This window comes from Dipteris shenzhenensis, chromosome 8, assembly GCF_047967505.1.
Source record: "Dipteris shenzhenensis isolate YYH24624 ecotype China chromosome 8, Dip_SZ_1.0, whole genome shotgun sequence".
Classification (NCBI taxonomy): Eukaryota; Viridiplantae; Streptophyta; class Polypodiopsida; order Gleicheniales; family Dipteridaceae; genus Dipteris; species Dipteris shenzhenensis.
The window spans coordinates 20,078,182-20,099,975 of NC_141603.1; the positions used below are offsets into that span (position 1 = coordinate 20,078,182).

Below are 21,794 nucleotides of genomic sequence, written 5' to 3' on the forward strand. Positions count from 1 at the left end.
CCCGCCCCTCGCCTCGCCCCTCGCCCTTCCGCCCCTCGCCCCCCCGCCCTTCCGCCCCGCCCCTTGCCCTTCACCCCCCCCGCCCTCCACCCTCGCCCGTCACCCCCCCTCCGCCCCTCCGCCCTCCGCCCTCGCCCCTCGCCCTCGCCCCTCCCCCCTCCGCCCTCCGCCCTCGCCTCCGCCGCTGTCCTCTCCTTCGCCTTCGACCTCCGCCTCCGCTCTCGCCTCCGACTTCCGCCCTCCGTCCCCTTCCGCCTTCCGCCTCCGCCCCCGCCTTCGCCTCCGCTTCCCCCGCCCACCTCGATTCGTCTCGCCTCATCCTCTTCCGTCACACCCAGGCTCCATCCCTCGTCTATCTCCCCTCCTTTTTTGGTGGCAGCCTCTTCTTCATCGGAGGTCTCGCAGTTTGTCTTGGCGGTATGGCGGCTCCCTGCCCCGAACCGGAGGTCCAGCCGGACCCTCCCTCTCCAGATGCCTACCGTGTGATCCTGACAGAGCAACAGTCGTCTCGGGTACAACAGGTTGCCAATGACTTTGCCCTTACTTCCGTCTATGGCAGAGTCATTAGACACTCTCCCTCCAGATCAGCCATCAGGGACTAGCTCCACAGTCCACTCTCATGCTAGAGGACAGCCACATCGAGGAGGTGGCCCTTATGGGAAGGGGCATCTTCTGGCTTAAACTCTCCACTGCGAAAGCTGCGAGCAACCTGATTGGTGGTTCCCCCACATCTGTGGATGGAAAGATCATCATGATAGTCCCTTGGTACCGTGGATTCAGCGCAGCGGACTTTGATGCTCGTTTCCGCATACCTCGCCACCCAGTGACGCTAGTTTTTCCAGGCCTTGCTGCTGAGTTGCGGCCGATAGTCAGGGACCTGGGTTCCCACTTTGGCTGGGTGATGCATGACACTTTCGTCGACGCGGTTACTGCGGCAGGAGCTCCTCGAGTCCGTGTGGCTGTGGCAGACCCTGCGACCCTTCCTGCAGTGATTGAGATCGTGACAGATGCTGGCAGCATTACTCAGAGCATGGTAGTCACAGGACAGCCAGGCCAGTGCCTGAGGTGTCACGGCTTTGGGCACCTAGCTGTTGCTTGTCCACGATTCTCCAGCTCCTCTCGGCCCCCTCGGCCCCCCCCCCTCCGGGCAGCCACGTCAGGAGGAGCAGAGGCAGCCGGAGTCCGGTCCAGAGGTGGCTGGCGGCTGGACCGAGGTCAGAAGGAAAAGAGGAAAAAATAAGAAGTTTTCTGACAAAGGCAAGGAGGCAGAGGTTACCCAACCTGCAGCAGTGCCTCAGAGACCAGACAGGCAGCCGCCCCAGGGTCCTGGGAGAGCTTCTTCTTCGACTGTAGCCCGCCCTCCGCAACCTCAGGTCCCTCTCTCTTCTGCTCCCCAGCCCCCTTCCACTCAGCCCCAGTCTCTTCCCCAGCCGCAGCCCCCTCTTCCCGACCCGCAGCATCAGCCCCCGCCTCTTCCTCTTCAGCTCCCTCCTCTTCCTACTCAGCCCCAGTCCCAGTTTCAGCCCCATCCCCCCTCCCCCGCCCCTCTCAGCTCTCCTGTAGTGTCAGCTGCACCGATGGCTTCTCAGCCGCGGGCAGCCCCCACTCCCCCTCCTCCGCCCCCCCCGCTAGTCGCTTCCGTGGAGTCTGAGTTGCCTACCCCTCAGCCTCCTTCCCCTTCCCCACCCCACGCAGGGCACTCCGAGTCTACACCACCCCTGGAGCAGTCTTCCCTGTCTGCTAGCCCGACCCCCTCAGTTGCAGACTCTGGTGGGCCTCAGCTTCAGGAGAGAGAGCTTCCTTGCGACTTCTACAGATCTGGTCCCTGGGATTACTTGGATGTGGCCGACCTTGGGACCTTCCCTGCTTGCCTCGACATCAGTATCTTCCTGCTCCGTAAAGGGGCGGATGGGAAGATCGCAGCCTTGGCCCCGAGGGATGGCCCTAGCTTTGCTTTCACCTTTCTCAGCGACGGCACCGAGATTTGGACAGACGACTCCGTCTGGGAGACTCTCAGAGAGCAGACGCACGCTCAGATTTGCTCCTGGATAGGCCCGTCGGGTGGACAGCTTCTCGAGACTCAGTGGTCCGAGGGTGACATGCGCCTGCAGTGGCGTTGCGCCGCCAAGCGCTTCAGATTGATTGTGATCCTCAGACCCCCTCTGTCGTGGCCCCTTCCCCAGGATGTCAGAGCCTGGACTCCTCAGAAACTCCGAGCCTTCTACGGGATGACTACCTCAGAGATCTCGAGTTGGCTCGAGAAAGCGTTTGTCCATGGCACTAAAGGCCTCACGCCTTTGCTAAAAGTTTTGAAGAACGGGCAGGACGACCCCGCCTCCCCCTTCAAACCCTCTCAAAAGCATCAGCGCCTTCATTCCGAAATGCTAGCTTCTTCATCGACTTCAGCCGCGAGCAAACAGTTGTTCGCAGCCTACCAGTCCTCATCATGAGCTTACACCTTGTCTCCTGGAACGTGAACGGGTTTCATTCTTCTGGCACCCGTGGTCCTAGGAAGCTCATCTTGAGACAGGAACTTCAGCCAGCAGTGATTGGTCGCTTGGATATACTCCTGCTTCAGGAGCATAAGCTTTCAGCGGCCCATTCCCATAGCTGCGGGAAGATCCTCCCTGGACGCTCTCACACTTATTGGGAGCCCTCGATCGGTGCACAGGGGAGGAGTGGCGGTGTCTGTACTTCCGTTTGCGAGTCGTTTGCCCAGGGAGTTTTTGGTCATGGTACGTTGATCCCAGGCCGTGTACTCTGGGTTGGCCTAGAGTTGGAGGGCTCCAAAATAGGAATCCTCAACATCTATGCACCCACAGACCTCCGATGCAGAGCCACTTTCTGGAGGACACTCACAGAGATTCTCCCAGACATGGATTCATGGATTGTTGGAGGTGACTTCAACAATCTGGAGACTTTGGAGGACCAGCAGGGCAGAGGACTAGAGTTTACATGTATAGCTCAGGCAGAGCAGTCCACTTGGGACTCCTTTATCTTCGCGACAGGAGGTAGGGACAGCTGGAGAGACCCGTCCTTCTGCCGATGGCACGGAAGCTTGGACTTCTCGTGGGGCTTCCGCAGGGAAGGAGGCAGACTCTTGGAGAGACTGGACAGATTTTATGTCAGTGATTGGGCCATCAGCAGAGGTGGTCAGGTGGGTATAGTGCCAGAGACGACACTCTCCGACCACGCGCCTGTGCTCTTATCACTAGACTCGGCAACTCAGTCCCTTCCTCCCCGTTTGTGCAGGATTCCCGATTCCATTTTCTCTAGGGAGGAGGTGTGCAGTAGTATTGGTAGCCTCTGTGACAGAGATTGGGGCGAGTGCGTGGATCTGGTAGAGTCGGTGGCGCAGGCTTTGCAGGAGTCGAGCCAGATTTGGCAGCTCGCAGCCCTTCAGGTTCGCCAGGAGTGGTGGGGCAGAGAGAGAGCTCTTCGTAGGGACCTCGCCTCCATTCAGCGACTCCAGCAGGCAGCTCCGGGGTCGGAGGAGCTTCGGATCCAGGCCCTTCGAGCCAGAGCCCTTCTTGAGGAGACTCTCCAGTGCCGCTCAAAGTTTTCTTATCACGCCTCCCTCTCCTATTGGGATCAAGGGCGACCGGATAAGCAGAGAGTTCTTCAGGACGCATGGCCAGAGGGCAGCAGGTGATCAGCTCCGAGTCTTAGGACAGCGGAGGGGCACATCGTTATTGATCCGGAAGAGGTCTTGGGGTTGGCTACCGACTTCTACAGGACTCTTTTCCAGCAGGAGCAGCTTGCCCCTCGTACTAGATGTTCCCGCGAGGAGGTGTGGAGGCATATTCCACCCCTTGTTCAGCCCAGCATGCAGGCGACGTTGATGGCACCGTTCACTACTGTTGAGATGCAGGAGGCCTTGATGGCCATCGATGGGCAGAAATGCCCTGGCGAGGATGGGCTCTCTCGTGCTTTCTTCACCTTTTTCTGGGATCAGATCCATCAGCCCCTCCTAGCAGTCCTATAGAGGATTTTCAGCAGCGGACATATGCCAGAGAGCCTCTCTTCGGGATTGATTTGCCTCATCCCGAAGGGAGGAGACCGACAGGAGATCCGTCAGTGGCGCCCGATCACTCTCCTCACCACTGCCTACAAAATCCTTGCCAAGATGATCAGCACCAGAGTTCGGCCTCTACTTCCTGACCTCATTCATGACACTCAGACAGGCTTTGTCCAGGATTGCAGTATCCTGGATAATGTCTTTACCTTCTCAGAGGCGACGGAGTGGGCTCAGCACAGTGGGTCACACTTAGCCATCCTACTTCTCGACTTTGAGAAGGCGTACGATCGAGTGGACTGGTCCTTCCTGGAGGGTACTTTGGAGAGACTAGGATTCCCAGTAGGATGGATTCAAGGTATCTCAGCGTTATACAGGACAGCTTCCAGCAGGGTCATCATCGGCGGCAGGATGGGAGAGCGATTTCGTTTGGAGAGGTCAGTGCATCAGGGTTGCCCCCTCGCTCCTTACCTGTTTCTCTTCTTCGTCGAGGCGACGACATACTACCTTCGGGCGAGGTCGACCGGGATCCGGGGTGTTCGCCTTCCCATCAGGGAGGATACGGAGCTCCTGGACTCGGAGTATGCAGATGACACAGCGCTGTACATTCAGGATGATGAAATGATGCTGGAGAGGGTGAGGCTGGCCTTAGAGGTCTTCTGCTCGGCAGCCGGTGCGAAAATCAACTGGAACAAATTAGTTGGTTTTCTCACAAACCCTGGGGCATGCTCACAGTGGGGGAGGTTTCTGGGTTTCAGATGGATCCCGCGGGGACAGACAGCCAATTATCTTGGCTTTCAGGTCGGCCTGGACATCACGCTAGCTCAGCAGTTTCTCCCGGTGCTAGATTCCATTCGACGGAAGCTGGCTTTCTGGAGCACTGCTAAGCTCTCTCTTGCAGGTCGTGCTCTTGCAGTCAACCAGGTTCTCCTGGCCACGGCCTGGTATGTGGCCTCTTGTTGGTGCTTCTCGAGATCCAGCGTGGCACAGCTCAGGAGGCTGGTCCGGAATTTCCTGTGGTCTGGGGGGGATGGTCTCAGAGATACCTGAGCCAGGGTAGCCTGGCAGATAGTCATTCTTCCGCAGGCTGAGGGTGGCTTGGGGGTCATGGATCCTGAGCTTCAGAGTGAGGCTCTGCTGGGCAAGTTAGTTATCCGCGGTTTGACCCCAGGGGGGCAAACGTGGAAGATGTTACTTCAGCAGGGGATCGGTTCTTGCGTCCCGCGCCGAGGTGGAGAGTGGCTACCGTCCCTCCGGTGGATCTTCACCTCTGCACCGCTCACTCACCCCCGCTCCCCGCTCATTCGTAGCCTTCTCATGGTTTGGAGGCGACTCCGTCTCAGTCTTATCCAGTCCCCTCCTAGCTGTCAAGAGGAGATCGACCGTCAGCCGCTCATATGGAACGATCAGGTCAGAGATGCCTTGGGCCTTCAGCTGGGGGAGAGGTCACATATCATGTGGGACAGTTGGATGCGGGGGCCAGCCCGGTCCCTTCGAGTTTGGAGGGACACTTATAGACACTTGGAGACCGTTGGTCTTGCAGCCGCAGCTGGAGGTGTCCGTGGAGCTCAGGCGAGACGCACAGAGATAGACGGAGCGATTCCTGCCGGTTGGCTGGCTCCACCCGAGATTCAGATCCTCATGCCTGGTGATGACCGTTGGCTTGGACAGTTCACCCCCCGTGGCATCCCACTGGTGGTTGCAGGCCAGATGGACGACACCTCTGTTTCCTTCTTCGCGGTTTTGGGGGACGGCCGACTCAGGAGAGAGGGTGTGCTCATCGACCCCCTTCTCCCGTGGCAGAGGGTTCGGGTCGTAGGCCTCGTGGGGAAGGTTTGGCGGACCGATCCCAGTATAGAGCAGGATCAGCTGGAGTTATGGCGACTCTGGCTTTGGGAGGGGCGGGCCTTGTCAGAGCTTGATTGGGACCCAGGTGAGTGGAGATGGCCAGAGGTTGTGACAAGCCAGGGGCCGACCCCTTTCTTCGCTTACAGCACGACATTGGGCAGGAGAGTTCTCGGGAGGATGCAGAGCCGCCCGCCCACCCAGCGGCCCAGTTGGTATGCTCAGGGTATCTCCAGGCTATTTTTGCAGGCCTTCTGGAAGGCCTTGTGGGAGAGCTGGCGGCCGCGGAAGATTTCCTACTTCCTTTGGCTACTCACCCACAAGGGTCTTCCAGTGGGGAGCTGGTTGCGGCAGGTTGGTTAGGATGGACTTTGTCAGATCTGTCATGAGGACGAGGAGTCACCAAAACACTGCCTGTGGAGCTGCACTCGCGTCCAGGAAGTGTGGAGGTGGACCTTCGGGATCCTTACTCGCGCAGCACCGGAGCTAGGTTTGATCACTTGGGGCGCGTTCTGCTGGTGCAGTACCACATTTGGCTTTCATCAGTCCTGGCAGAGGCTGACACAGGATCTCAGGAGAGGCAGCCAGTCTGGGAGATTATTAGCAGCATCGCTGGATGGCACATCTGGACCTCGCGCTGCGCGCAGATCCTCGGTGGCACCTCTCTTTCGACTGCCCAGGTCATGACCGACATCTGGAGTGAGATTATACACACACTCAGAGGCCAGTGGGACCAGATACAGGGAGATTCCCGGGCTGGCCGGGAGAAGCGGAGACGATTCCTCCGTGATTGGGATACGCAGGGCCTCTTCTTCGAGCATACTTCTCAGGGCCTTCAGTGGCGCTATTCACCACCTCTCTGGCTGTTCATTCACACTCGCTTGATCCCTCCATGAGAGAGAGCTTTCTGTTTCCTTTTAGGGCTGCGTCCGATTTGTGAACGCAGCCCCGTCAGCTGCAAAACTGACCTCATGTATCTTGTTTTCGAAGTAATATAATCAGCACTGTTTTTTCGGAAAAAAAAAAGTCTCACTATCATAGGTCTAGACGGTGCATCATCCTTGCCTATTCTCCATGCCCCTTCGAAGGTGGGATTGATGCCCATTTTGGTGATCAATGCCTTGGCATCCATCATCGGACCACTAGTAGGCCTCTAACCAGGACGTTCAGTGATGTGTGGTGTCTCCTTTTCTCCTCCTCTAATGCATCAGAGATGATCACTTTTTTTGGAGCTGATTTTCCTTTCTTGACCTCTTCAGTCCACTCTTTCATTTTTGCTTTCCCTTTATTTACTTGCTGAGAGATTTCTGTGTGTTTCCCTTGCATGGTGGCTTGCAGGGGTGCCATATCCTTCTTGATTTTGGTATTCTCTGCTTTGAATTCCTTCAAAGCCTTGCAAGCATTATTCTCCTTTCCCTCTAGCTGGCATAGTGGCAGAGATATAGAAGGCTAAGTATGAGTGGTCAGCTTAGATGGTGTTGGAGATATCATAGTCAAAGAGTGTGTTGGTGTGATGTGTTAGTGTGAAGTACTAGGTGATCTAGTACTAGTCTATGTGAGTGAGTCTTGTGTGAGTGCCACGTGTCATCATGGGACTTATCCCATATGCACTAGGTGCTAGTGTGAGTGAGTAGCCTACATAAGGCTTGTACTTCACTTGTCTTGACACACTTGATGAATGAATGAGAGCCTTTGTCATGTCTTCATTTGGGCATCATTTCCTCACACCCTAACCTTCTCTCTCTCTCTCTCTCCCCTTCACCATGTTTCTAACATGGTATCAGAGCCACCTTCCATAGCTGCCACATCACCCTTGCCCTAACCCTAATTTCGTCTATGCTGCCTCCTCTCAGCCGCCTCATTTCCGCCTCTATTCACCTTCTCCTTGCACCCATTTGCTTCTGCTTTTGCCACCACTGCTTGCTGCCTCTATTTGCCTCTTCCTTTCAGCTGTTTGCACCGGTTTTGACGCCTTCATTTGAGCCATTTCAGAGCTCTAGGCGTTCTTGACGGCCTGTTACCTGACTGGTTGGCACAATTTTCAACGCTTGTGAGCACATGTGGAGGTTTTCATCGCCGAAAATCAGCTTTTCTGAGTTGCTGCAGCAGAGCTGACACCTTGTGTGCATTTTTGGCAGGAGTTCGAGGTCCTCGAAGGCTTTTTCAAGCTATTCTGAGGCAGCTGCTGCATTTTCGAGACCCACTTTTGCATTTCGGAGATGTCTTGCTGAGCTGGAGCATCTGTAGCTTTCAGCCTAGCCATCTACATCAACGGTACGCTCCTGCCCGACTGTTCGTACAGCGCCGTACCAGTCCTGCGCTACCGCCTTGTTTTCGCTGCACCACCGTATGGATCTACCATACGATTGTACGACCAGCCCTCTGATTTGCCCATAGTATGGCTTGCCCATACAGTTCATTCTTTGGTGCTGCTGCTCACGACGTTTTGGAGGTGCTGACTTCACCTCTACCCCAGCCCACGACTTGCTCCGTGCAGATTTCGGACCTTAACTGCCCCGAAACCCTAAAAGTCGATTTTTGCAATATCTGCTCAGATCTTCCAAACTTTTTAGGGCTATTATGATTTGAGGGCTCCTAAGTGTTGCAAGAACACTCTCCTGCAAGAAATTTTGAAAAGCCCCAAATTTTCCCAAACCCTATTTTTCTGCTAAACCCTAATTTGCAAAATTTAGGGCTCTGTTTTTTGCATCCCCTGAGCTGTATTGAAGTCTCCGGCATGTAGACATTTGGGGATTTCTCACAATTCATGTAATTTCATTTGGGCATTTTGCTCCTTTGGGCATAATTGCTCAAAAATTGAAGATCTTCTTCGCATTCGGTGACTGTCCAGTTGGCACATTGAGAGTCATGACATGATCTTCCTTGGTAGCTGCTCCTATGGACTTCATCGACACATCATTCGAGGGCATCCTCGCTTGGTTCTGCACCGACATACCTCTTCGCATCAAGATGTGCACACTCTTGTGCAATATCTACTTCGGGATCATGGGTTCTCTACCCTTGCTATGCATAAAATGAATGAAAATATTTCTATGTTTGAGTTAAAGGTTCTCTGCCTTGAGTAGTCCCTCTAAAATGAATGTTTGAAGAGTTAATAAGAGGTTCTCTGCCCTGGGTTGTCCCCCAAAAATGATTGTATTGTGTTTTACTTTGGTTGATGGTATTGACCACTCAGTTCAGAGTAAGGGGGGACGATGAGTGATGGTTTGCCCTTGCCGGTTGCAAGCTGACTGAGAAGTCACAATCACACGGGAGGTGTTGGATAGTTGGACTTGCTCTTTGCAATATTGCGGTGGAGGGGGGATCGGTCTACTCTTGCGTGTTGGGTCTCACACCTCTTTGCTCTGAAGGGGGGTGTTGGAGACAGCATAGTCAAAGAGTGTGTTGGTGTGATGTGTTAGTGTGAGTACTAGGTGATCTAGTACTAGTCTATGTGAGTGAGTCTTGTGTGAGTGCCACGTGTCATCATGGGACTTATCCCATATACACTAGGTGCTAGAGTGTGAGTGAGTAGCCTACATAAAGCGTGTACTTCACTTGTCTTGACACACTTGATGAATGAATGAGAGCCTTTGTCATGTCTTCATTTGAGCATCATTTCCTCACACCCTAACCTTCTCTCTCTCTCTCTCTCTCTCTCTCCCTTCACCATGTTTCTAACAGATGGGGGGGGTATGGGGAAGTTGTGTATCCGTGAGACAAAGTCTAGTGGGCTTAGTAGATAGTCCACTGTACTAGACCCATCGCCATGCGGGAAGCAAATGAGTCTTCCAGTTGATGGCCATCTCTGAAGACCATTATAAATGATCAGGTCTTGCATTGCCCCCACCTCAAGCAGATGTCGTCCATATCCTATCACCTGTGGGACATCTGCAGAGTGCCTCACTATCTAGAGCTCAGCGGCATCTAGCTCCGGGACTATATATGGATCTCTATCATCGGTGAAATCAAGCAGGCCCACTTGTCTCTTTCTCTGCATGCATTGAAATCCCCCAATAGGAGGGTGTCTCCTTGTCTATAAAACTCCGTGATATGATTAGGGATCATCTCATATGGACTGTGTCCATCTGTAGTGACCTCTCGTGCGTAGGATGACGTGTGTGGAGGGAAGTAGCACACCGCAATGAAGATAGGTCCAGCATCTGGACGCTGAACTCGTACTGACATGTGTCTTGCATGCTCCTCTCTCTGAACCATAGATATGAGTGATCTCAGGTGTGATTTGAACAGGATAGCCACCCCCCCGGAGCCTCGTACTCCGCTATCTCTCCTCAGCTCCCTCCTATGAGCTGACTCTTATGTGTATGTTGTTACTATGGGCAGCCCTCTCTTGGCTCTCGTGCGTCTTGGTGTAGAAGATCATATCTCTATCACTATATGTCTCCAAGAGACCTTTTGGGTCAAGCCATAGTGTGCCATTACAATTCCATACTGCTATTTTCCGTCTGGTGTGTGCACACATCCCTTGATCTCGACACCGTCATAATTCCCCTTTTTCCTTCTCTTCCTTATCCTCCTTGTCTCCTCTTTCTGCCTAGCATCCCTATATGCCGCCCATTTCCCTGCTTCTCTCGCTACCATTAGTCGGACCATTCCTCCCCTTCTGTGCTTCTGTTGTAAAAGTGTGAGGTTGTCATCTAGGTAGATCTTGGTTCCCTTCAAAGTCGCTCTCGTGCTCATGAGTCCATGGCTGTCCAGCACTAGTCGCTCAGTAATCACCTCAGGTTTGCCCACCCTCAGGCTGTCTCGCAAGTGAGATTGACCCCCAATTTGGTGAACAGTATGTTGGCATCTCCCATTGGAGTGTCTCCCATTGGTCGGCCCTTCACCAAGACATTTAGCCCTTTGCTAGCGCTTCTCTTTTCCTCCTCAGGTGCTTCGGAGATAAATTCTTTCTTTGGAGCTGTTGTGCCCGTTTTGACCACATCTGTCCATTCCAGCATCTTGGCTTTCCCGTTGCTGATTTGTTGTTTGAGCTCAACATGTGTGCCTTGCATTGTTTCGTGATGGCTGCAATCTCCTTCTTGAGAGTGGCATTTTCTGTTTTCAGCTCGTCCATTGCTTTGCAATTTCCTTCCGGGAGAATGGGAGAAAGAAAAGGCTGAATGGATATCTGAAAAAAACAAGCTCCAAGACCGGATGCGTGATCTGGAGATTGAAGTGCAGCAAACTTTTTGCCCTTTCTTTTCTCCATTCCTCTTGCATTTTACCTCCATGTTTTTGCACTTCAGCAAGTGTCTTGTCTACATTTGCTTTCTCCGCAAGGAGGGCCACATTCATAGATTCCAAAATGTCAAAATTTTCTATCAATGCAAGACATATTTTTTGGAGGCTGGTGAGGACACTGGATGTAGTTTTGGAGTTGTCCCTGCTGTGTAGGCTGTCATGGCATTGTCAAGTGCTTGTTTCCCCCAAATATCCTCTACACATGCTTGTGTAGGCATTGTGCAAGGTCACTATTTTTGCCACTGTTTGCCACTGTTTTGTAGAAGTGTCAAAGTGCAGAAATATATGGATTCCTCACATATTTATTGGCCGGGGTGATCTTTAGGTGCGCTGGTGGCTATTTCCTGTCCTCTTTTATCTGTTTTCAGACTTGCATTACGTGAATTTGATGTTGAGGTCCCTCCATCCATACATTCTTGATTCGGAGTCTGCCTTTCTTGATTTTCTCTGTTTTTGCGGGTCTGGAGCTTGTTGGGCCTGAGTTGTAGCGGGGCTGGAGCGGTAACTGGAGCGATAGGTGGCGCAGGTCCTTTGTGGCTTGGGTGGAGCAGTAGGCGCAATAGGCGGGTGGCCTATTGCGTGGAGCAGTAGGCCCGATGTCCTGGCACATAGCAGCCCACGCAGCGAGTCTATGAGGCAGCCCATGCGCCTAGCGACTCAGCAACAGCCCACGGGGGCCTCGCGACAACGGCAATGCAGCTGCGCAACATGAAGGGAGCCCATGGGGGGCCTAAGGGTTGTGCACAGCACGTGGGGGCGTCACAAGCAGCACAGGGGGCCTATATGTCCTGATGGGGTTCACCACAGGTCCTGTGACCTGTGAGTCCAGCCCGTTGGCCTGGAGGTGCGCGGAGATGAGCTGGAGGAGCGGAGAGATGGCGTGGGGCTGGGGGATGGCAAGGGGGGAAGAGGGGTTGATAGAGAGAGAGAGAGAGAGAGAGAGAGAGAGAGAGAGAGAGAGTAAATGAACCTGACACAATGCTCTGCCAATGCAGCAGGTCTATGAGGCAGCCCATGCACCTAGTGACTCAGCAACAGCCCACGGGGGCATCGCGACAATGGCAATGCAGTTGCACAACATGAAGGGAGCCCATGGGGGGTCATGAGGGTTGTGCACAACACGTGGGGGCGTCACAAGCAGCACGGGGGGCCTATATGTCGTGACGGGATTCACCACAGGTCCTGTGACCTGTGAGTCCAGCCCGTGGGCCTGGAGGTGCGCGGAGATGAGCTGGAGGAGCTGAAAGATGGCGTGGGGGGTTGGGGGATGGCGAGGGGGGAAGAGGAATTGAGAAAGAGAGAGAGAGAGAGAGAGAGAGAGAGGGGGAGGGAGGGGATTAAAAGTATTTGGAAGGGCAGAGACTAAAAGAACTTGACACAATGAGTTGTTGAGCTCCCTTCGTCTATACATTCTTGATTTGGAGTTTGCCTTTCTTGATTTTCTTTATTTTTGCGGGTCTGGAGCTTGTTGAGGCCGAGTTGGAGCGGGGCTGGAGTGGTAATTGGAGCGATAGGTGGTGCAGGTCCTTTGTGGCCTGGGTGGAGCAGTAGGCGCAATAGGTAGGTGGCCTATTGCGTGGAGCAATAGGCCCGATGGCCTGGCAGAGAACAGCCCACACAGCGGGTCTATGAGGCAGCCCATGCGCCTAGCGACTCAGCAACAGCCCATGGGGGCCTCGCGACAACGGCAACGCAGCTGCGCAACATGAAGGGAGCCCATGGGGGGCCCTGAGGGTTGTGAACAGCACGTGAGGGCGTCACAAGCAGCACGGTGGTCCTATGTTAAGACAGGCAATCTCCAACCGCAGAGGCCAGGGCCAAACAAATGGCCAGAAAGGCCAAAACTGGCAAATCTCCAAACACAGAGGTCAGGGCCAAACAAATGGCCAGAAAGGCCATAACTGGCCGACCTGACGACCAGAACTGGCCGACCAGATGGGTCAGGCCTATAAAAGGCAGTAGCCCCCTGGCTGCACACCTGCGCTCCAGCATTTCTGCCGCCTCTGCCTCCTCTGCCTCCACTCCTGCATCCTCTCCAGCATCCTCTGTCTCCACTCCTGCATCCTCTCCAGCATCCTCTGCCTCCACTCCTGCATCCTCTCCAGCATCCTGTGTATCCTCTCCAGCATCCTCTGCTTCAGCTCTAGCATCTCCGCCTCCTCTGTCTCCGCTTCATCATCCTCTCCTGCTGCTGCTCCAGATCAGCATCGACTTATTTCTCTACTGCTGCTGTATTATTTCCTCCAGATCTGCAGCAAACCTTTGCTCTTCTGGCAATAGGTTGCTGACCCAGATCTGGTTCAGTTCCAGCTAGTGGAGCTAGTGCAGAGCCCACTTCAGTTGGCTGTTCTGGAGGACTGCTGTTTGCTCCCTCCATAGTTTCTTTCTCAAATATCTCTTATCTTGTATTGAGTTCCTTTGGTGATATATATTTCTTCTTCAGCTATTGTTAGTCTTCAGTGTTGTTTTATTTGTCTCCAAGTACTTTCTTTATATGGTATCAGAGCAAGGTGTGCCTATCGACACGTGAGCCTTGACCTGGAAAGCTTGGAAGATAGATCATCAACTGAAGATGTCTTCTCCTTCTTCCCCGAAGCGATCTCAGCCCGAATCGACCTCTATTCAACCACCACCCTCGTCATATGTCGAGAGGGAGTCTGCAAGGATCGAAGGTGATGAATACCTCTCCAAACTCTTTAAAGAATTTGCTGAATTTCAGAAATGGAAGGAACTTGAAGCAGGTACCCGCACACCCCGTGCTTCTTCTTCTCCACGGTTTTCTCCGATACGTCAACAAGGACCTCTATTCAACTCGGAAGAAGCTGAGCAACATTTCAAGTTCGGTCCCGACGAAGAACAAGTATACCCTGACGAAAGAGGACAGGCCGGCATGAGGACAATGGGTTATTCGACAATGCCTATCCCACAAGAATCAGTGCAAGGTATGTTGCCCTATTCCCTTGGTGCAACTCCGTTTGTTATGCAAGGCATAGGAACGAGTAATCACGAGGACACAGATCCATACATGCATGTGAACACTCGTAGACGAGAAAGGAGAAATGCGTCAGACAATGAGTTTGCTTTCGGTTCTCATTCTTCCTTCCCTCCCATCCCTCTCATATCTTCCGCTGCCATCTTTCCTCCAGTGGCTTCTCATCCTTCGTCTTCTCCTATGCCACTGGGCTCCTCTGCCAGAAACTGCCGGAGATATATGCTCAGCTGTCGATAATCATGCTGACATTCTTACCAAGCCGGTTAACCAACCTATTCTTGAGCATCTTAGCCCACGGCTTGGGATTGGTGTACCGCCTCCTTCTCCTTAGCAGTATTTGTATACTAGTGCTTAAGGAAGTGAACAAATCCCCTGCGAGGGCACTCCTTAAGCACCTCTAATTCTGTACTCTATGATTGTACCATCACTACTGGGCATTTAGCGAAGATGAAAACCTACTTTGTAGGCATCTCCATCTAAATGAAAACCCTCTTTTTTTTATTTATAAAAAAAACAAAAAAGGCTGATGAAGAAGATAGATCACCCTTGGAACCATTTTTTGATTACATCTGGAACCATTCTACCTTGGACATTGAGAGGGGGTGTTAAGACAGGCAATCTCCAACCGCAGAGGCCAGGGCCAAACAAATGGCCAGAAAGGCCAAAACTGGCAAATCTCCAAACACAGAGGTCAGGGCCAAACAAATGGCCAGAACTGGCCGACCAGAACTGGCCGACCAGATTTGGCCGACCAGATTTGGCCGACCAGAACTGGCCGACCAGATGGGTCAGGCCTATAAAAGGCAGTAGCCCCCTGGGTACTAACTCACCTTTTTTGGAACAAGCTGCTGCACACCTGCGCTCCAGTATTTCTGCCTCCTCTGTCTCCACTCCTGCATCCTCTCCAGCATCCTCTGTCTCCACTCCTGCATCCTCTCCAGCATCCTCTGCCTCCACTCTTGCATCCTCTCTAGCATCCTCTGCTTCAGCTCCAGCATCTCTGCCTCCTCTGTCTCCGCTTCATCATCCTCTCCTGCTACTGCTCCAGAGCAGCATCGACTTATTTCTCTACTGTTGCTGTATTATTTCCTCCAGATCTGCAGCAAACCTTTGCTCTTCTGGCAACAGTTTGTTGACCCCGATCTGGTTCAGTTCCAGCTAGTGGAGCTAGTGCAGAGCCCACTTCAGTTGGCTATTCTGGAGGACTGCTGTTTGCTCCCTCCACAGTTTCTTTCTCAGATATCTCTTATCTTGTATTGAGTTCCTTTGGTGATATATATTTCTTCTTCAGCTATTGTTAGTCTTCAGTGTTGTTTTATTTGTCTCCAAGTACTTTCTTTATAGCCTATATGTCCTGACGGGATTCACCGCAGGTCCTGTGACCTGTGAGTCCAGCCCGTGGACCTGGAGGTGCGCGGAGATGAGCTGGAGGAGCTGAAAGATGGCGTGGGGGGTTGGGGGATGGTGGGGGGGGAAGAGGGGTTGAGAGAGAGAGAGAGGGGGGGGGGGGGGGAGGGAGGGGATTAAAAGTCTTCGAAAGGCAGAGACTAAAAGAACCTGACACAATGAGCTGGGGGCTGGAGCCACTAAGTAGGCATCAACACCCATGACAAATACAAAAGAAACCCTAACAACAACGATACATAGAGAGAAAGCACTCGAATCTCATGGAAAGGATGAGGGTTGGGGGCACTCTAGTGATCATCTAGGAGTTGGCAGGGATGTGGGGCCTAGGAGTGGGTGCAAGGTTGCGGTGGCTCATGAAAGCATGTGATGGAGCGCTGACGTTTGTCGATATGTGTGGTCCATTGTGGTCTCTTGGCTATGGCGCTATGACAAACAAGTGCCATTGTCACTATTATCAGATGCGTCTTCAATTTGGTGAGCATGGAGGGCAGATCCCCAATTTTGACTTGTGCCTCATTCGCTGGCGAGTTTGACGAATATCTGGCTCGGGTCCTCCAATCCGCAGCCTCCTTGGGTCTTGCTAGTCGGTGCTATCTGGCTGGAAAAACTGGAGTCTGTCTGTATATCTTGATCTTGCCTTTGTGTCTTGAGCAGGTGCTCCTCGTGTCGAAGGGTCTTATGCATGAAGGCTGCTTAGCATCTTCAAGAAATTGGTTAGGGGCATTTGAAAGCAAAGTGCTCCTCTAATCGATCTCTTGATGATCATAGAGTGTAGATGCAACGCACCCTAGGTATGCCCTCCGCTCATCCACTCTCAATCCAAAGTCAGTGTGATTAGAGGTGGGACTACCCAATCGATATCCTCAAGGTGTGGGGGAGGTGGATGGATCCATGTGTATCCTGGCAAATCAACGAAGCCCTCTTCTAAATCCACAAGCAATGGTCTTTGTAAAAGTTAAGCTTCACAGGGAGCTCGGCGAGTGCCAATGAAGTCCCCAATGTGTGTAACTATAAGAGATCCTCTCGGATGACTTGGTTCCCCTGGTGATATGTGAGCGCGATGGAGGGGGCGTCAATGCTGTACCGGAAGAGGATCAATTTGTCTATGTGGAGCCCCAAGCTCTCAAACCACCTGTATGTATGTGCATACCAACATCTCTAATCACTCTCGGTTACGAGTGCCATGGATGAGGATAGGGCCAACCATGGTAGCGCGTGTGACCTTGCAGTGCAAGAGCCATACTCCTTGATGTGGTAGAGATATGTGAGAGCTTGAAATGCTGCATCAAGATATAGTGAGGATGCTTTCGAACTCAGCTAAGACTATTTGATGTGGGACTGAAGGCTTATTGTTGATCATCCATGAAAGCATAAGAACCTGAAGGCTCTCACCAATCTGTCTTTGATAGGTTTGGCTCCCAACAAGGGCTGCCATACAGACCTGCTGGGTGGACCAAACAGTCTTGGTCTGGGGATTCTGGAAGTCATAATGAAAGCACTGCTGCTCCAGTATAGCTAGTGTGGCTTATCCTTTGCTCAGTCGAGCGAGTAGTGTTGGTCGCATCATGAAGATCAGGCCAGAGAAAAGAACCCCCAAGCATGTAATAACCTTCACTGCTAACCCATCCAGAGTGGCTAACCCATCCAGAGTGAAGTGCTCTCTGTATACAGCTGCTCAAGATGTATTGAAGATAATGACGCTGGTATTACCAAGGTTTACCTTCAAGTCATGTGTCTTGCAGAAAGTATGAAGTGCGTCCAAGTGTCACTGTAGCCCCTTTGCCGAGGAGAGTAAGACCACGCCATATAGAGGCCAAACATGGTTGTTGATAATGGACAACCTTGTTTGACCCCAATAGTACTCAATCTCCTTTGTCCACCATGTACTTGTTTGAACCCGACCCAAGACTCTCATAAACTGCCATGTTTGTCCAAGTGATCTCTTGATCTCAATCCGTAGCCTATGAGAATATATCTAGAATTGTCCAATCGAGGTGGGAGATGAATCTGGTGTGGCCCGGCGGTTTGGTAAACCCCCCCTTCCGAGATCAGGAAGTAGTGATATCTGTAGAAGCCAATATGTGTAGGACTGCACTATCTCCACTGGCTCGTCTCAATAAGTGAAACTGAGTCGTCGGATTACTGCATGTGAGGTGTTTAAGACGATAACCTTGGTTTTCCCAAGATTGACTGTCAGGTCTCTCTCTCTACAGAACACCTCTAGGGCCTTCAAGTGTCTATGTAGCCCCTTCGCTGAGGATGAGATAAGGACTATGTCATCAGCGTATAGCAATATCTGTATCATGAGATTGGCCAGTAGTAGTGATCCTTCGCCGCCTAGGCGGTCTATGAAAGAGGTGATCTCATCAATGTACATCTCGAAGAGAGAGAGAGAGAGAGAGAGAGAGAGAGAGAGCGAGAGAGAGAGGGTGGGTGTTTATTAGAGTCTTCAGAAGTCCGATGGGTGTATGAGACTGTAAGAAACCTAATACAACAAGCCGAAAGGGTGGAGCTACTAAATGAGCATCAACACCCATGCTAAATGCCAAATGCTATATAGTCATAGAGTCATAAAAAACACATCAATGCTACATAGTCATAACATCATCATCATCATCATCAGCACCATCATCCTAACTCATCAAAATCCAGTGTCAAGTTTGGTTCTATATAATAGGTACAAGGGCCCCCCCCGCTGCTGAGGATGAGATAAGGACTATGTCCATTGTCATCAGCGTATAGCAATATCTGTATCACGAGATCGGCCAGTAGTGAGCCTGGAGAGAGAGAGAGAGAGACAAAGTGGGTGTTTATTAGAGTCTTCGGAAGACCGATGGGTCTATGAACCTAATACAACAAGCCAAAAGGGTGGAGCTACTAAATGAGCATCAACATCCATGCTAAATGCCAAATGCTATATAGTCATATAGTCATAAAAAACACATCAATGCTACATATTGATAACATCATCATTATCATCATCATCATCATCAGCACCATTAGCACCATCATCCTAACTCATCAAAATCCAGTGTCAAGTTTGGTTCTATATAATAGATACAAGAGCCCCCCCCCCCCCCCCCCCCTCCCTCCTCCTAGAAGGGAGGTTATGATGGATCCGGTGGCCAGTGAGGCTGTGGTGGTATAGAGCGGTGTTGACTATCTATGGACACTGTCCGGCGTGGTCTCCTAGCAAAAGCTCTATGTCTGACAAGGGCCATGGTAACCCTGTCGGACCCCAGTCCTGAATATGGAAGGAATGTCTCCAAGCATAATCTGTGCATCCAGCCTCTGTTGGATATGTCGTGTCACTGGCTCTGGATCATGACCTCTTCGAGTGCTCGTGAGGTGGTGACCTGTACTGTCTGGCTGGAAAAACTACATAATTGTACTTTGAGAAGAGTTTGCCTATGTGTCCCGTCCTTGTCTTTGTCATCTAAGTAAGTGCTCTCGATGCTTGATAGTCTCATGAATGAAGGTGGTTAGACATCTCTGGTCTGGGAAAGAAAGGAAGCAGAAGAGCAGTCCAAAGTTGTCTCTGAAGAGACAATTGTAGCGGCCTCAGATCTCATACTACACCGGGCATCTGAAGATGAAATGATCCTTTGACTCTTTCTCCTGAAGATTAGACAAGGCACATATGTGCCTCTCCCTATTACTCCCTTAGCTCGACTGCTCTCAATGTGGAGCCGATGTAATGAAACTCAAAACTGCCCATTAGAAATCCTCAATGAATGGGGGAGGTGAATCTGCGTATACCTTGGAGGATCAATAAAGCCCTAATCAGAAATGCACCAACATTGATCTCTGTAGAAGCTGAGCTTCACTGGGGGCTCACTTGGCTCCAACCAGGGAATGTGTGTAGCTTTAGGAGGTCCTCGTGTATGAGAGAGAGGGAGGGAGGGAGTATGAATGCTGAGGAAACCGCAAAGCTGGAGGGTAGCTCAAGAAACATGGAGAAGAGCTGCACCAAATGCAAACTATCTTCCTCCTTTTATAGCCTTACGTGAGGACGGAGTCCTTTCTAGAAAGTGGGGAGATAGAAGGAAATTAGGGGATCCGCTAGTAGGTGGCCTTTTATTTGGTGGGCTATGGCCATCACTCTCGCCTTATGCATCACCTTGACACCACTTCACCTATATGGTTTATAGATGAAAACAAGGTTTGTATCTAAAGAAGAGCTACAAATCCTCTCCAACTAAACAAGCTTTTGAGCAGGCCATGGTAATCGGGTATACTCAGTTTTAAGATGTCCACCTCTCAAAATTAGATCTCTCACATATAATAAAACAATAGAATGTACCTTATGGTGTCAAACCATTTGCCATAAAGTGGTAAACCATTTCCATAGAAACCGTAGCATGTCACAGTTAGACATGAATTGTGATTGACTTTTGACTGCACTTTAGGCGATAGGAGGACTATGTTACCGTTTGGGGTTGTCTCAAGCAACCCATTGACATTGGCAGTGGTTCTTGTTTTGATTGGTGGATGGTTACACAATTGAATAGAGGGATCAACTTAATCACTTTTAGACAATTATGTTGTACCTTGTCACTTGTGCTGAATCAGTGGGCCTGCTATAACACAAAATTATAAGCTTTGTATCAACCTCTTTCGACAATTTTGTTGAAAGTGTTTCTTACATGAATTGTATCTCAATGAGATGATTTTTGCTTTTGGTCTACTGAAATGATTATGCTGTCATGAAGTAAGACTATGTTTTTCCACCATGTAATTGCTGCTATGTGGTGGCATATTGTGATTTTGACTTTGCTGAGTAGATTCTGCTTTATGTTTTGCTTATGATTTTTTTCTCACTTGTTCTTTCTTAAGATAATAATTTCTGCCAATGGTTTCATTGTTGCATTTAATTGTTGATTTTTGCTTCAGCCATCCAGCTGTCATAATGATAATTGGCGTCAATGGTGGAGGCAAGACAACAACACTTGGTGAGAAGTGAACTACTTGCTACAAGTAGCTTTGATAGCATGTTTCCCTCTTGAACGTAATACGCCAATGGTTTTTGAACTAGTATAGTCAGAAGCTTAGCCAAGCTAGGCATTTTATAGATGATTTATTTGTACCAGATGTTCGTGATTTTCAAGACTTTTTGTACAAAGACGCTTGTGCTTTTGGAGAAGGAATCTATCCTCGTGACTCTTGTGAACTGAACTGCACTTCAAGAGGGGATTCCTGTGTTTTCTTAGATCTTAGACTTTCTCAATCTACCGTAGGACTAGAGTTGATATATACGATAAATGTGAACAACCTGAATATAGTGGTTTACACATTCTAAAAATGCCTCACATTGACTCAAACATTTCTGATTTGGCAAAATATGGAGTCATTTCTTCCCAATTCCATAGATTTTCCCGCCTTTGTACAACTAAGGAGTCTTTTATCACTCAATGTAGTAATTTGATCACTTTACTTTTACACAAGAGGTATAATCCAAGGAAAATAATGAAAAAAGTACACACAATTTTAGATATGAAGTCTTTTATCCATGGTGTATCGGCCTTAGGTATGTTTAGAATGATTGAACATAAGCTGAAAACAAAAAGCAGGGAGCTGAATAGCCTGTTTTTCTTTTAGTTTCACAAGAGAGTTTGATTGAGTATGCTTATGCTTTCTAAGTTAGGAATGTAATTTTGCCTCTTTGTAGGAAGCGATATAGAAGTGTAAAGGGTCCATTTAGATTTTTATGTTTTAAATGAGAGAGAGAGAGGGGGACGGGGGGGGAGAGAGAGAGAGAGAGAGAGAGAGAGAGAGAGAGAATTCCAGTTTTTTGGAAGATTTTGTTTCTTGACTTGTTTGTTTATTTTTGGTTAGTCACCTTCGTCCTTTCTTCTTTATTTCTTGTTATCTTTCTCTTTTGTTTATTTGACGTATTTTAGTAAGCACTGGGTTTGCCCAAGAGACTCCGTGGGTCTTTAGAAACCCAGTATAGCTGCTTATGCTTGGGCACTGATGACGACATAAAGTGTTGCTTTGCTTGCTAAGTATGTCTTACTTTTGTTTTTCATAAAAGTTTTTGTTTACCTCTTTTTTCTTCTCTTTCATTTTCTCTTTTATTTTTTGTGTAGATTTTTGGTCTTTAGAACAACAAAAAATCTAAATTTGTGTGATTGGACTTATTCTAGTCTTACAAAGGTGTATACTATAGTCAGATCTTTCATGGTATTTTAATTTTTAAGATCAGAGTTGTTTGCCTTGGAGAAAATAAAATGGACTGCCCTGAGCTTTGTTGACCTAGTCAGCCCTTCACCGTTAGAGTTTTCACAT

The 21,794-nt window shown here is 50.4% G+C and overlaps 1 protein-coding gene across 1 annotated transcript in view; it reads left to right on the forward strand.

The window, feature by feature from the left end:
• The window catches only part of CPFTSY (signal recognition particle receptor protein, chloroplast (FTSY)), a 67,969-nt gene that overhangs the window by 16,712 nt on the left and 29,463 nt on the right, over nt 1-21,794 (forward strand). Inside the window, exon 4 of the mRNA XM_087378077.1 lies at nt 20,400-20,458. Within this exon, the coding sequence (XP_087234203.1) occupies nt 20,400-20,458 (59 nt within the window). The remainder of the gene's footprint in view (nt 1-20,399; nt 20,459-21,794) is intronic.